This window comes from Chelonoidis abingdonii, chromosome 3, assembly GCF_003597395.2.
Source record: "Chelonoidis abingdonii isolate Lonesome George chromosome 3, CheloAbing_2.0, whole genome shotgun sequence".
Classification (NCBI taxonomy): domain Eukaryota; kingdom Metazoa; phylum Chordata; order Testudines; family Testudinidae; genus Chelonoidis; species Chelonoidis abingdonii.
The window spans coordinates 175,450,672-175,466,194 of record NC_133771.1 but is presented as its reverse complement, the minus strand read 5'-3'; the positions used below and the strand labels follow the sequence as shown (position 1 = coordinate 175,466,194).

The window sequence follows — 15,523 nt, the reverse complement described above, 5'->3', positions numbered from 1 at the left end:
TGATCTGGAGATATATATTGTCATCAAATTTGAAATAGTTGTGTGTGAGAATAAAGGCGGAGAGCTCAGCAGCCAGTTGTGCTGTGGCATCATCAGGGATACTGTTTCTGACAGCTTGTATTCCATCTGTGTGTGGGATGTTTGTGTAGAGAGCCTCTACATCCATGGTGGCTAGGATGGTGTTTTCTGGAAGGTCACCAATGCATTGTTGTTTCCTCAAGAAATCAGTGATGTCACGGAGGTAGCTGGGAGTGCTGGTGGCATAGGGTTTCCATTTCATGTGTGTTTTCTTTCAATAATAACTGCTGTGGCTGGTCTCAGAAGAAGAATCTTTCAGACAGTGTGAGCTCTTTCTAAGGGCTTTATGGATCAGTACCATAATTTTGAACTGGATTTGGCAGTGAACAGGAAGCAAACGCAGCCTGTAGCATTCCCACATAACCTGCTTTGATCAGCTATTTCCTCTTCAGGACCTACCTCACCACATTACGCGCCAGTTTCTTACTGAAGGTTCTACTGAGAGCCAGGTAGAGTTTCTAGCTCTCTGCATCTAGGCCAGCAATAGCAGAAACAACCAAACAACAAGGAGGTGTTTTTAGTAACTGCCATTATTTAGGTATCCTTTGGAGCAGTCATGGGACTTCCCATGGCACAACATGCTCATAGTTGCAGAGCTGGTCTGGGTAAACCCTACTCCATTTCTGGAACTATATGTAAATAGTAACAGCAAAGATTATTGAATGGAAAAATCCTATTAACTGATTCAGTCCGTCCCTGGAGGTAATGCACAGATGTTCCCAATACTATATTCCTAGTGCTTTGTCCAGTCTCATTTTAAATGTCTCTGGGGTTAGGAGACAGGTACTGGGTAGAGGAATTTCTATAATAAAGTAGGGTGTGTTCATTTGCATGTGGTTACCCATAATGCTGCTCAGAGATTATTGATAGCAGGTCTGAGATCTAAGCTGTAGGAATACATGAAAAGGTTTGGGTGAGCTTGTGGCTGTACCGAGTTCTTTTCTGCAGCCTGACTTAATTATCAAAAGAATTTTACTTTTTAAAAACATTAAACAGTTTATTTTAATATTAAACATGAAAGCTCTGAGAGTAAACCAGTAATAAATCAAGCCGGAAACTAGGATTTCAGCCTCTAAACAGGGAGACACCACACTATCAGCGTCAAAGCTGACGTGTCTGCTCATCCAGACAGTCACTATTGGCTCAGAAATGCCTCTTTTAATGCAGCATTATTTTCAAATCCGGTCCACAGTTTACACCTCTCCTCATGCACCCCTCTGGGCTGATGTATGGCTGTGTATGGAGGCAAAGACTGTTTAGCAGCATCTCCAACAATACAACCACTTTCATTTATGTTTTGTTTTTAGTCTTGGCAAACTCTCTTCCTGGTGAAGATCAATGATGATGCCAGTGCACAAACAATGAAGTAAACCCTCCTGACCCAGATTGACTTCTGTTATATTACAATCAACAGTGAAGGAATCCAGTGCCTGCTTAATGGAATAGAACCAATTTTGTGAGGGAAAGGAATGTGATTTTCAAATTTGTAAGGAAGCATTCTGAGCAGCGGCGGAGGGGAGTGAAAAACTATTACACAATAACTGCAATGGCTCTTGGGATCATGCTGCCTGATGTTTAATATTGCTACCTGTCTAATCCAGCACTAAGGGAGTTGGTGTCTAGTGATCGGACTATAGGACACAGAGACAGGATGGTATTGTGGATAAGACACTGATCTATGTCTCAAGACAGCTAGGTCAGTTCCCAGCACTGGCCTGGACAAGTCACTTCATCTTTTTGCATCCTCATTCTCCAAATGTAAAAATGGGAACAACGCTTCCTTTCCCCTACTTTTTTTTCCTGTCTTGTCTATTTGGATTGCAATATCTGTAGGGCAAGACTACCTTACTCTGGCTAGGTACTGTGGTTAGCACAATGAGGCCTGCTCTTGACTGGATCCTCTGGATGCTAATGTTCTGCAGAAGTGAGGCAGTAGCCTCTAAGTTCTGTTGTTGCTTCTCATACTGCCTACAGTGCTGTAGCCACATCACTTAGTTTCTCTGCCTGGTGGCGCTCATTTGACAGTAGAAGACACTAAAGGCAACCTAGGTCGGCATGAAGGACCTGGTAGCATAGACACATACATTAACAGGTCGACAAGGCAGCATCTATCGACCTAACTCTGTAGTGTAGACCAGTCCTAAGTATCTACCTCCCTGGGTACCATGAGGATTAATTTATGTTTCAATGTGCAGTCTGACATCCTTCAATGAATTGTGCTAAATAGGTGTAAAATACTGTGTTAGCTGTAAAACGCCTAATTTAAAAAAAAAATCACACTAGGTGATATTTATCTTTTGACAGAGTAAAACAAGATTAGTTTATAAACACAATGGAAATCATGTTCGATGGCAAAGATGGTGTTACAGAATTGGTAACTTTGGTGAAAAACAGCACTCACAAAAAGTTCCAGTCACACACTCAGACAAGGAGGTATGGAAAAGCTACCGAACACTCTGGTGCTGGAAAGGTTAGAACCACATGCAATATCTTTATCAATTACTGCATGCAGTGAAGCAGACAGCTGAATTTCAGTTACATAAGACGTATAGTGGACTTTGACATTCTCCCCCTCAATATTTCACTAATGCTCTATCATTTTTACATTGTTTCTCAACCTAGCAGAGGCCATGTATTTTGCCCAACATTAATTAAACACACAAACAATTTAACCATGTGTGATCAGTTAGGGGGCTAATGGCATTTTCAATACAAGTTTTAACTATGAATAGAGAGAAGTATCTGACATTTGACTATGTAAAGTAAGGTAAATGCTCAAGCCTTACCATAGATTTTACCCCTTAATAGGCAGAGCGCACTGAATGAGAACCAACCAGCTTAGTGCCTACAAGCACTCAGCACAGTGTGGTTATATTGATAGACTTTATGGTGCCATTTCCAGTGCTTTAAAAGCACTGCCTTCATATTTTCTGCACTAGGTGCCACTTTACACTAGTAAATGGGTCAATAGGTCAGATCTTTACATGGTAAGATAAAGAAAAACAATTTCAGGTTGCTAAAGGTCAAGTCTCTGGACACAGAAGTTACTCTAGCATGCTAGAATCCTGAAGGATTCCAAAGATTGATTTGGAACATGCTCCACTACTGCCAGGGCTGGTGTCAATAGATTGGGGGCCCTATATAGGAATATTTGGGGGGGCTGCCCCACACACAACACATACTAATAATTAATAGCCCCCCATCCTCTTGAGCAGATCAGGGTCCTAAGCAATTGTTTAGTCTGCTTATGCCTATTGCCAGCTCTGAGTACTACAGCAATTTGATGTGATTTATGTTATATGAAGCTCTGATGTACCTGCCTTCCAATCCCTTATAGCACATCTCAAGATTTCCCTTGCTTTTGTTTCGGATAAAAGAAATGAGTGAAGTTATCGGAAAGTGGCTCTGCAGTGAATACGTCAGAGAAATTGTTTGATGGCAGCTACTTCTTGCAAACACGTTGTCGACGTAAAGTTGCCATGGTCAATGGGAACTTGGTTTATCAGTTTTATGAGTCCTAGCCTGTGACAGAAGGCTGGGAACCAACAGCTGAGCCAGCACTCTGGTCACTTAAACACCAATTAATTTTCCCCAGTGTGGACCTGGCAGGGCCAAATTAATGGATTAGAAGGGTTGGAGGAGGACTACCAAGAGAAATGGTCTGTTAACACAGGAAGTATAAGGCAGGATAGAAAGGAAGGGGAGGAGGTGAGGAGAGAGAGGCAGGAAGGAGAGATTTCTGAGTAGAGACATCTCTTCCGCGGAGAGACTGAAACTAAATAACATGATGTATGAATTGGTAAGGTAGCGGAACAGCAAGTGTAAACAAAACACCCCAGCACAGTTTAACAACTAAAGGCCTCAAAGTCTGTGTAGACAAATCAGACAGGAGCAGGATGTCGCCTGGTGACATAGCCATATTAGTTTGGCCTTCCTGAGACAAACTGAAGTTAGGCGTATGTATTTTACAGGGATGAAAGGCAGTGGGTTTATGATTTAACAAGACATTTGGTTAGAATCACAGCTAGATAATCCTCAGCTATGCCAATTTACAGCAGCTGAGAATGTGACCTACTGTGACCCTTCCTTCAGTTTCTCCACCCTCTGCTCTCACACAATGGTTTGGACCAGTTCATAAATCACTACGTGGTCTATACTGCAAACACTACAGGCCTACTGCACCTTGCTACCTGTGGTTCTGCTTAAGTCAACAGGGCAAAATTCACCTGGTGCAGAGGGCAAACACAAGCCCCATCCCCATTTCAATGATTTTAACCCTGTAGAAATTGGAGAGGTGGGGGAGGGATTTCACCCTATGGAAAGCACTATATTTATTTATATGCATGTGCACAGTCTGGCCCCAAGTCACTCTTTTGGGTTTATATACTGTTCTGTGTACTACCTGAGTGCCTTCTTGTGCATTGAGAGATGTACAATGGGAAAAATAATTTCATTAAATTTACTAAGCAGATAGCATTATTGGTTAAATTCACTCTACCCACACACAGCCAGGCATCAGGTTGTACGCAAAGGAAAAGCACAGCATCCAGGAAGGTGAAATCCATCCCCCAACACAATAGCCACTACTTCAGCATATGTTCTGGAATATCAGTCACAGCTCCTCTGAACCACTTGAGAGAATACCCAACTTCCTAATCATAGACCTTGTGGCCCATCCCTTGGCCTACCCCTTCCCTGGCCTACCTAGAGCCGACACAGAAACCCCTTTAGGAGGAGACTCCCCTCTATAGCTGCAGCCCATCGCACCTCACACAATGCTTCAGCGTGGTCTGTAAGTGGCACAAAGGTCCTTGCTCAGACCTGCACACCAGGATAACGTCTGTATCTGCTTATGGGTGTGAGTGATTACAGTAAAATCCCTTCCTAGGCCAAAAAAAAAAAAAAAAACCACAACAGAAGGCTCCATATGCATCTGAAGAAAAGCTATGCAATCTGAAGGTTTCTGTTAGCAAAAGGGAATCTTCCTCATTAAACTCCAGTAAAACTACTAAATAGTATATTTTGCTTGGTGTGTTTAATCCTGGAACTCTTATGACTTTGCTTCTAAGCATCTAGGCCAGTCTTTACCACTACAGCAATCTTCCTTTGAGGCGGCACCACCACATACTGGATAGTATCCATTTACTATACAAAATGCCTTTCTAGCTGTTCAAATTTGGACACAAACTTAGGCATGGAAAGTTACAGTCTTACAAACCTAATAAATAGTTGTTTCAGCTGCAAGGGAAGCAATGGAATAAAAGATGAACCTGCCCCTGCATTGTTCATAACCCAAATCCTAGAGCTGTTGTGTTAAGGTGAGGGAACCGGGAAATGAAACTGACTACAAGTCACAAATGAAATGTACTCACCCATTTTCATTTTCACACAGAGAAAGGTAAAAAGCAAAACACACACTTCAAAGAGTGAAGAGTAAATTAGGCTTTTAAAGCCATTTGAGTGTTAATCTAATGGTATTATTCAGAAGAAAATATATTGGGCCAGATACTCAGCTGCTGTAAATCTGCACAGCACCCTTGACATCAACGCAGCCACATCATTGCTTTAATTTTCCTTAAACATTCAGAACATTGACACCACTGCAAATCCAGCTCTAATAAAATAATGGCATTAAACTGTTCAAGCTTTTTCCTGAAGTTACTGTAAACCTGTGTGTTGGCTGTGGGAGACTTAGGTTTACAAATTACCTTCGGTGGGCCAACTTCTCCCCTCAAATCCACCGTGCCCCTCCACTGGGTTTCACCAGCATAACTGTGAGGAAAATTTGGTCTCTCTGTACCCGAAATTTTAACTGCTTGCACTTCATAAGTAGACTTTCTGCAGTTACTGTTCTATAAAACACTATCTTAAATAACCTGTATATGTTTCCACATATATATGCTGCAAAATTAAGACCCCAGCATACAGTGCTATGAAATCTTCTCCAAACCTTAAAGTTCAGTGAAGAGTAGTGCTCCTTCATATGTATTTAGAGAAAAAGTACCAACACACGCTAACATGAAGGCAGAATACAGACTCACTGTCTTTAGTATACATCATAGAATGCTAGAGGCTACGTCAGTATTGTGAACCAGCGTAGGCTCACAACCATTCTGTACTAGCACTGCGATGGTAAGAACTTGCCTACAGTGACCACTTTTTTTTTTTTTTTTTTTAGTGCTGCCAAATAAATATTGACATCAGGTCATTGCTTTCGAGACTGTGGTGTCAGCAGTCTATGCCAACCCAGATTACATTATTAAAGGACTTCCATCTATTGACTGTACACCTGTTCCTGCTTCCATTTAAAAAAATCAGTGGTTTAGGATCAGGACATAAATCTCCCAAAACTGGAATGTGAGCAGAGATGGGATTTCCATTCGCAAAGCCATCATATATGAAATGCACGGCAACATGCTGATTAGTCCCCAATACCTACATACGATACATCTGAAAATTTTCCTTTGTATTCCTTGTTTCCAGCTGGTAAGTTACATTTAAAAGGAGCTAAGAATACATTCATTAACTGTGGAGCTAGTCTATGCTTTTCAAACAAAAATGTTTAATGGCCTTTTTCTAAAACAAATTTTCAATTTTTTCCAAAATATTCTGTTTATTTAGTAACAAAAATAGATTTAATTATTCTGTCCTCCCTATTTCAGTGGCTACGAGGGGAAAAAGGCAACAAAAAGAGCAAAAACAGGTTTAAAAAAAGGTAGAAAATGGGAGGAATATAATTTATTTTTTTTAAAAAAGCATTCATAGCCAAAACTTTGTTGTGAAAAGTTTCAGGGGAAAAACTGTCCTTTCCAAAACCTGCTGAATCAAAGTTAATTTCAAAGTTTCCACATTTTTCGTGCAATAGTCACCATTGCTTGATCAGCTCTGCTTCAATATTTACCCAATACTAACTTTCCAAATAAGTAACTGCTGTATTTACACAAGACTATTATGTGATCACAAATGGAGGCTGCGGGTGCAGGGGAGAAAGGGTTGTCTGCAGAGCTGGGCCTCGGTCAGCAGCTACCACTCTCCAGCCCCCCAGCTCTGAAGGCAGCAGCACAGAAGTAAAGTGGCATGGTATGGTATTGACATCCTACTTCTTCACTGCTGCTGGTGGGTTGCTGCCTTCAGAGCTGGGCGGCTGGAGAGTGGCGGCCGCTGACCGGGGCCCAGCTCTGCAGACAGCAGTGCAGAAGTAAGGGTGGCTATACCATACCATGCCATCCTTACTTCTGCGCTGCTACTGTGGCAGCTCTGCCTTCAGAGCTGGGCTCCTAGCCAGCAGCCGCGCTCTGGCTGCCCATCTCTGAAAGCTTCGCCACCACCGGAAGTAAAGGTAGTAGTACTGCAACCCTCACACACACACACACACACACACACACACACACGCACACACACACACACACACAATTACCTTGCGACTTCCCCTCCCTCCCCACACCCCTACCTCCTTTTTGGGTCAGGACCCCTACAATTACAACACCATGAAATTTCAGATTTAAATAGCCGAAATCATGACATTTAGGATTTTTAAAATCCTATGACCATGAAATTGACCAAAATGGACTGTGAATTTGGTAGGACCCTGTTTATTACCCTTCAGTGGCTTATGTGAAGTGATTGAGTCTCTCAGATGGCTACACCACAGCTGGCACTAATTGGCAGTTTCAGCAGAGAGACCAAGAACCAACTATGCAAAGAGACTGGATTACCCTTTTCCATTGAGCTGGTTCCTGTAGGTCAAAGCTGAAGTGCATTGGCGAGACAAAGTAGGGAAGGTTACATTACTCACAGAATGAGTACAATACAGGCTGGTGTAAAGCGGTGATCGCCTCCTCATTAAACGCTATAGTCAGCGGATGTTCTTGCCTGGGAGCTCCCTGGATTTAAATGGGAAGCAGCTGCTAGAAGGGCTCTTTGTCAGGGACCTTTCACTAGGGACAGATTCCCTCACTGATCTGACAGATCCCAAATTTGTTTAACACCTAGCTACAAAGCTAATCTTTTTAAGTGGGTATTTGGGACAGAGTTGGGTTGGTGGATTGCAAGTTGGAGCCTCTATAGGTTTGTATTTAGAGAGGTTACGGTGGGTGGGTGGGTTTTGTTTTCATGGGGATAGTCCATGTAGTATTATTTATTGAATTCTAATGTTGACACGCTGAAGTATTGTTCTGGAAGCTGAAGTAGTTGTAATATTATAGGTGCGAGCAAGTGAAGGCCTCAATCCTGCAATCTGATGCATGTGGGCAGACCCCTAAACCCTTGACTTGGCTGAGACTCTGTATGGGCAAAAGGGTTTGCCCTTATGGATCAGACTGCAGGATCGGGTATTAACATTAATTTAATAAGACTGCAGTCTCCCAGGCTAGCAAACTGGCAGCTTTCACTGGTATTAAGAACGCACCACCACCACCACCACCACCACCACCACCACCCCACACCACACTTTGACCCCCCTCCAAAAAACCCCCAACTTACTGTTCTTTTTGTACATCAAGATTTCAAAGGAATTCATTTCGTAGTTCTCAAACGTTTGTCGCACCTTGTCAATTGTGTCTTTGTCTGTCAGCTCCCCATACATAAAACTGCAAACAAACCAAGGAATTCAAGTAAGATATTGGAGAGACGTACAAAGCAGTTTGTTTACTGCGTGAAAGAAGGCCTAGATGAAAAGTGCCCTTGTTTGATGGTGTCCTATTATTTCACCTGCAAAGCATAACTGACAGATGCATCCTAGGGAAATTAAAGAGAAAAATGGAACAAACAGACTTTTTTTCTCAAGCGACAACACAACACTACAAGTTATTTAATAGAAAGTAAATCTGCACTCAAATACCTGCAGGTGCTGCTTTTTTGCATAACTTCTGCTCTGTGATATCCTGATAGCTTGCAAAATCCATCATTGCTGTATACAATGGGCCAATCCACTATCTGGGCATTACCCAAGACAAAATTAGTATCTGTTTGAAAGAACACATCGGTTAGACAGTTAGATAGCTCTGTGGCTGCATTTCTATATATATTTATTTGTTTGGGGCCCAATCCCACTCACTTTACTCACATAGTGTATTCCTACTGAAGTCAACAGGATTATTTGCAGATTAAATTCACTTTACTGTCATAAAGCCGGAGTGATTGGATTTTATGCAGGTAAAATATAGGCTATGGGGAGGTGAATCCCATCCCCAATCCAGGGCTAACATATGGATTACAACTTTGCTCCTCTTTCCCCTCTCTCCTACCCTCTCCATCCCCCCGCCATCCACCAATCCAGCTCCACCCACTGGATAAGTGGCCAAGACCTCTGTGCAACAGTTGTCTGGCATGTGCTCTGAATTTGGATTTAGTAGCCCCTCCTATTACCTTCACCCTTTGCTGTTGTCGATTCTGACCTATCTGGGACTGATGCAAACATCTTCCATAGCATACAGGGCCCAGAGCCCCACTAGCAGACTGAACATGGTGCTTAAGGGCAGGGTCAGATTTACACTTTTACACCTGTAGGCACAGCATCTTCAGTGCTCTCCCCCATCCCCCCAACAGGTGACCCTTGTGTTGCACCCAGTTTTAGAGAGACCAGGCACCCCTAGGCATGTGCCTACTGTGCCTAATTGAAAATCCAGCCCTGTTTAAGGGCCTTTTGCTGGCCATCCATGCCAGAGTGAATTTCACCCAGCAGGAATATAGTGAGCAGGATTCAAGCCTTAATGCTTACTACTGCTTCTGTAGAACTGCTGTATCATTTACATAATTAGCACATTGACTATTGTACATACAGCCGGATTCTTTACTGCTTTGGACCTTGCACAGCCAGCCACATCTGCACAAAGTGAGATCAAAACCTGACACTCTGCTCACTCACGCAGAGGAATCTAATTTGCTCTCATTTTAGCACTGACTTCTCACAGGTATCAATGATGACTCAAAGAGCCAGGCAGGGAAGAATCAGGCCCACCACCATTATGAAGGGTGGCTAGACACCCAAGTGAATTTAAACAAAGAACAAAAAGCGTTATCTAAGTCTCCATGTTTGTATTTAAAGCACACTCTGGCTGATAACATTTATGACAGTCATCAATGATTCCTGAAAGTGAAAGACTAAAAACAATTGAACTATTAATTGTGGAGGGGGTAGGGATTTTTTCCTTTTCAAAATTGTGTGGCAAGCATAAAATTGGTTTAAATAAAAAAAAGAGTCTTTATCCATTTACTTTCATTGCCCAATCCTACTTGCAATAGGAGAAGTATCTGTATACACACTTTAGAGTGAAATGTGCTGGTAATATATCTGCAGGACATCTTAACTGCTTTGTTTCTCACAACCATTTTAAATACCAGGGTTTTTCTTAGTCAAAAGAGCTTGCTCCAGAAGCAACACATGTACTTTACCCCTTACTATGATAAGTTGTTTCTTCTTATTGTTTTTGCCTGAATCATGTACTTTTGAGATCTATTTTTTTAAGCTATGAACACCGCACTGTAGCTTGTCAGGATGCATTTTTAAAAAATGCACCAGGAAACAAAAAGCAGCAGTAAAATACGCAAATATGAACGTCAGGTCACATTCTTCCCAGCCTCAATGATTCTGATGAATTTGCCCATCCATTTTAGTTTGACTATCATCTCCTCATCCCAAAAAGGAAATTCTACTCCCAAGGCTGTCTACAGGAGCTCCTATTAATTTATAGGGTGGCTTCCCCCAAGCATCTGAGCGCAGAATCTGGTTCCAGATAACAAGTTCTAGAACTAGAGACCTGAATTTATCTATAGCTATTTTAGGTACTTCTATGGGCCCCCCATGATGGGCATATCTGAGTGCTTCACAATCACAATACCTGTTTTACAGATGAGGAGCTAAGTGACTTGCCCAAGGTCACAGGAAGTCAGTGATGGAACAGGGAATTGAACCCAGGTCTACCAAGTCTTAGGTCAGCCCCACAACCACTGGATGATCCTTCCTTTCCTTATCCAGCTCTATTGCCCCACTCCATTAGTGCTCACAAAGTGAGAAGTCTGTCTGTTGGTGAAGAGCCAACACAAAGCCTGCACACCACAGAAACCCCAGAGTACCCCATCATGAGGATGTGGACCTTGCTGCCATGTAATGAGATCCTTGGAGCCTCATGTGCACCAAGGTGGTCAGCTGTGTACTGGCTGTAGATATGGGGATACAGAAGGAGAGCTGAAAGCAGGCTACTCACAGGGCTCCTGGATATTTGTCTATGTGGATCCAGTGGCCAGAAAGCATGTCACAGGCAGCAGAGGGGGAGAGCTGCTAACCAGCATCCTGCCCACTAAGTTGTGAGATGGGGTTCCATCCCACCAAACCCTGCTTGTTTCCACAGTCTGTGGGCTAGGTGGGTTCACCTTTATAGAAGAGAATGGAGTGTCACAGAAAAATATGAATTATTTTGCTTTCCACTGTACAGCCCTCCTCTCCGCATGCCACCTGCCACAGAGTGGGTTTGCGGCCATTTGGGGTCCGCTCTTCCTCATAGACCCCCATGCAACATGTTATAGCCCCTTAGGGACTTCCCAGAGGGCATGGGAGGCCAGGAAAAGAATAGGCAAGAAGAAGGACGTGATTAGACAAAAAACACAGGCCATGCCTCTTCACAGAGGGTGTGAAAATACTCACAGGAGCTGTTGAAGCCTGAGGCTATAGTAGTGGCCCAGGGGCAGCTCTTTGAGGCTTTCTTCACCACCACCCAAGGAGATCTCCCAGACTGGTTACTTGGGCTGCTCCCAGAGACAAGATTTACCCCATTATAAGGATTTGTGGCACCATTTCCAAACATGACTAGACATACGAAGACACAGATTACACACGAAGTCCTAGCCCGGATGCACAGGGTTGCCCGGGGGGAGCATGTGGGGCAATTTGCCCCAGGTCCCACAGGGGCCCCCACTAGAATGTTGGAGGCTCCTTCTGGTCCCAGCCCCACCTCCGGCCACAGCTCCGCCTTCCCCCATCCCCCGGGGCCTCAGCACGCCACATCCAAGAATGGCCCTGGACAGAGCTAAAGCAGCATGGCCTGGGCAGGGCCTGAGTTCCTCCTGCTCAGAGCCGTGTGGTAAGGGAGCAGGGCTGTGAGCTCAGGTCCCGTGGAGCCAGACCACTGCAGCGCTGTCTAGGGCCACTCCCAGATGCGGCGCACTGAGGGTCCGGGGAGGGGTGAGGCAGGGGTAAGCAGCATGGTAAGAGGGCCGGGGGGGTTGGATAAGGGGCAGTCAGGGGACAGGGAAGGGGCAGAGGTTCGGGGGGTGGCAGTCAGGGGATGGGGAGCTGGATTGTGGGCGTTCTGGGGGTCTGTCAGGACTTGGCAGGGAGTAGATAGAGGTCAGGGCAGTTAAGGAACGTTACAACCAATGGCAGAGTGCAACATGGTTTGGGATGTTATGGAGGCCAAATGCATAACTGGGTTCAAAAAAAAAGAGTGAGATAAGTTCGTGGAGGATAGGTCCATCAATGGCTATTAGGCAAGATGGTGAGGGATGCAACCCCATGCTTTAAGTGTCTGTAAACCTTTGACAGCCAGAAGCTGGGACTGGATGACAAGGAATGGATCACTCAATAAATTGACCTGTTCTGTTCATTTCCTCTGAAGCATCTGACACCAGCTAATATCAGAAGACAGGATATGGGATAGACAGACAACTGGTCTGACCCAGTGTGTCCATTCTTGTGTTTTCACATCACTGAAATAGGTGTAACATGCTACCCCCTCCCTTGCTGAAATTAACAAAGGGTCATGTGAAAAAAATAGTATGTAACAATCATGTAATTAACTACACCAAAAAGCACAAACATAAGGGGAGTAAGTTTAGGTTTCCCAGGCAATCCAAAAGCACAAACATAAGGGGAGTAAGTTTAGGTTTCCCAGGCAATCTTAGTTCTGGTACTTCCAAATTTGTGGAACACTTGACTTTACAACCTGAATATTTTTTTTTAAATATAGTAGTTTGGTTTTCTTTTTTTGATAACAAATGTAGTTATAGAACTATAGTACTCCCTTGTAAATACATCTCTCTCAAAACCTCTACAATCAGAGAGTTTACACTCACAGTTTGCATTAGCGATTCCCGCAGAGCAATTATTTACTTGATCATTTTAATTCAGGGCTATCCCTGAACTGTGCAGACTTTTGCTCTCAGTGGTGTAAATCTGGAGTAACTATCAAGGTCAATGGGGATATATTGGTGTAATACCAATGTGAGATAAGAATAAGGCCCAACATCTAGACAACTTTGTAAGGAAATACATTCTTGGAATTCTTTACAAAAGATTAATGTAACTATTTGTTTGAGCACAAGGAGCTTAGAGCCTAAACTTCAGATGCAGAGTAGGGGGACACACCCACTAATCACAATTTTTTTGTCTGAATAAGAAGTGCAGTACTGGGCCCTCAAAAAAATATTAATCTGTTCAAATGCAAACAGCAACTTACACTGCTATATAGGTATTGAGGTAGCAGAGTAAAGCCAATGGGATAACAAGCTGTTCTCATACCCATGCTACTCCACTGAAATCAAAGGAGTCACACAGATGCACATTTTGGCTCAGTATCTATTGAGCTGATTTCTTGGGTAGGAATGGGTTGATATTTAAAAATCATCGCATTATGTGACCTGATTTGCCATTTTAAAATGAATCTTCCATGCTGAGTAATGAAATCTGTGGCCATTGTAATGTAAGTCCTCAATATTCTGGCTCTATTTTCAGATATAGCCTGGTTCTACAGTTCAAAACGATGTATTATAAAGACCTAAAAATGGCCATTTGTATGTATATATTAAGGTTCACATACTAAAACACATACTTTACTGAGACAAAAAGGGTTTTAAAAACTCTACAGTTGCTAGGGCATGAGCAAAGCTTCAGTGCAGTACATACATTTCAATGCTGCATTCTAAGCCTACTATTTGCACATAGAGCACGGTGCACAGACTGAAAAGAATTGCAGAAGATGCATTTCATCATACTTACCACAAAAAAACAAAGGAGACACTAACTAAAACAACTTCAAGTGACTCAGTTTGAACAATTGCACAAAAATGAAAGCTACTTTCAGCCAGCAGTTCACACAGAGATTAATAGTTCGATGCCAACATTTGTTATGTTACATTGCTATAATAAATATTTCACAATAGACCTCTATCACCAGAAGAGTGTCAAAGGCAAACTGCAACGCATCCCACCAACAGTGATAACCCTCACTCTTTTGAGGATTATGTATCTTCAGAAAGAGAGTCAAATATCAAATTAAGTCTACAAAAAAAATTTAAAGAAACACTTTTGCAAACCATTTTTCCTCTTTCTAAATTAACAGAAATTGGTACAGAACAATGGAGAAGTAATGGCTGAAATGGACAGAATGCATGGAAGCTGTCATGTGTATATTGTATGTAGCATCATTCTGTACCTGTCTATCTATGAGATAATGTCCAGACTGAAAGTTAAAAAAAGAAAGCATGTTAAAGCAAATGTGGCATCTAGAATGAAGTAACTTTCCAAAATTTAAAGTTATCAGTCAATAAAATTAATGTTAAAACTTCACTCTATACATATCTGCAAAAGCCATATAATTTTGTTTTAAAGAGAACAAAGATAATAATGTTTAACAGTTGGACTTCATTTAATTGTTTGTTTTTCGCTTTCTGGTCCTAAAAAGAAAGCCAGGGAAGATCCTGTTTGGGGGTAGGTTAGTTATATAGGTCTTCTGACGATTTAAAATAAACCACTTGATTTATTGATATTTTCAGCCACCAAGAGCTTTAAAAGCATTTGACCAGAGCTAATTTTATGCAGAATCTTAATGGTATGCATTACAAAAATGCATTAACAAAGTTCTCTAGCAAACAGGTTTCATTAAGATTTGTTTTATGATCTTGTTCTAGGATTTAATACAGAGATTGATTGATGGATGAGTTGAATTACTACTGTGGAACGTTTTGGGCATACAGAACATTAATTTTAAAATGCATATCTAGCATCCTTATAATTTATTCTTTTTTTCTTTCTAGATCAGGTCATACATTTCCAAACACTATAAAAATTAGAAGCTCTTAGCTTAGTAATAATTAGCAAGGAAAAATTTCAGTACTCAAATTGGGCAAAATATTGGGATAACATGAGCTTATTAGAGAAGTAAAAAAGTTATGTTGCAAACTCTAGGTCTGTACTGCTACCAATGAAGTTAATAAAGGAGTTTTGCCATTGACTTCAAAAGGAGCGAGACCAAAAAAGAACAAAAACCATTGTTTCTTCACATTGGTGTCATAAACAGATAGTTAAGGGTTAATGTCTCTTTCACCTATAAAGGGTTAACAAACAGTGAACCTGGAACACCTGACCCGGGGGACCAATCAGGAGACAAGATACTTTCAAATCTAGGTGGAGGGAAGCTTTTGTGTGTGTTCTTTGTTCTTTGTCCGTGTTCTC

The 15,523-nt window shown here is 42.2% G+C and overlaps 1 protein-coding gene across 2 annotated transcripts in view; it reads right to left on the bottom strand.

The window, feature by feature from the left end:
* The window catches only part of KCNH1 (potassium voltage-gated channel subfamily H member 1), a 336,977-nt gene that overhangs the window by 305,436 nt on the left and 16,018 nt on the right, over positions 1-15,523 (bottom strand). For both annotated transcript variants that reach the window (XM_032762968.1, XM_032762969.1), the window contains exons 2-3: positions 8,918-9,041; positions 8,560-8,666 (exon numbers count right to left, since the gene is read on the bottom strand). In XM_032762968.1, coding sequence (XP_032618859.1) covers positions 8,560-8,666; positions 8,918-9,041 — 231 coding nt within the window. The remainder of the gene's footprint in view (positions 1-8,559; positions 8,667-8,917; positions 9,042-15,523) is intronic.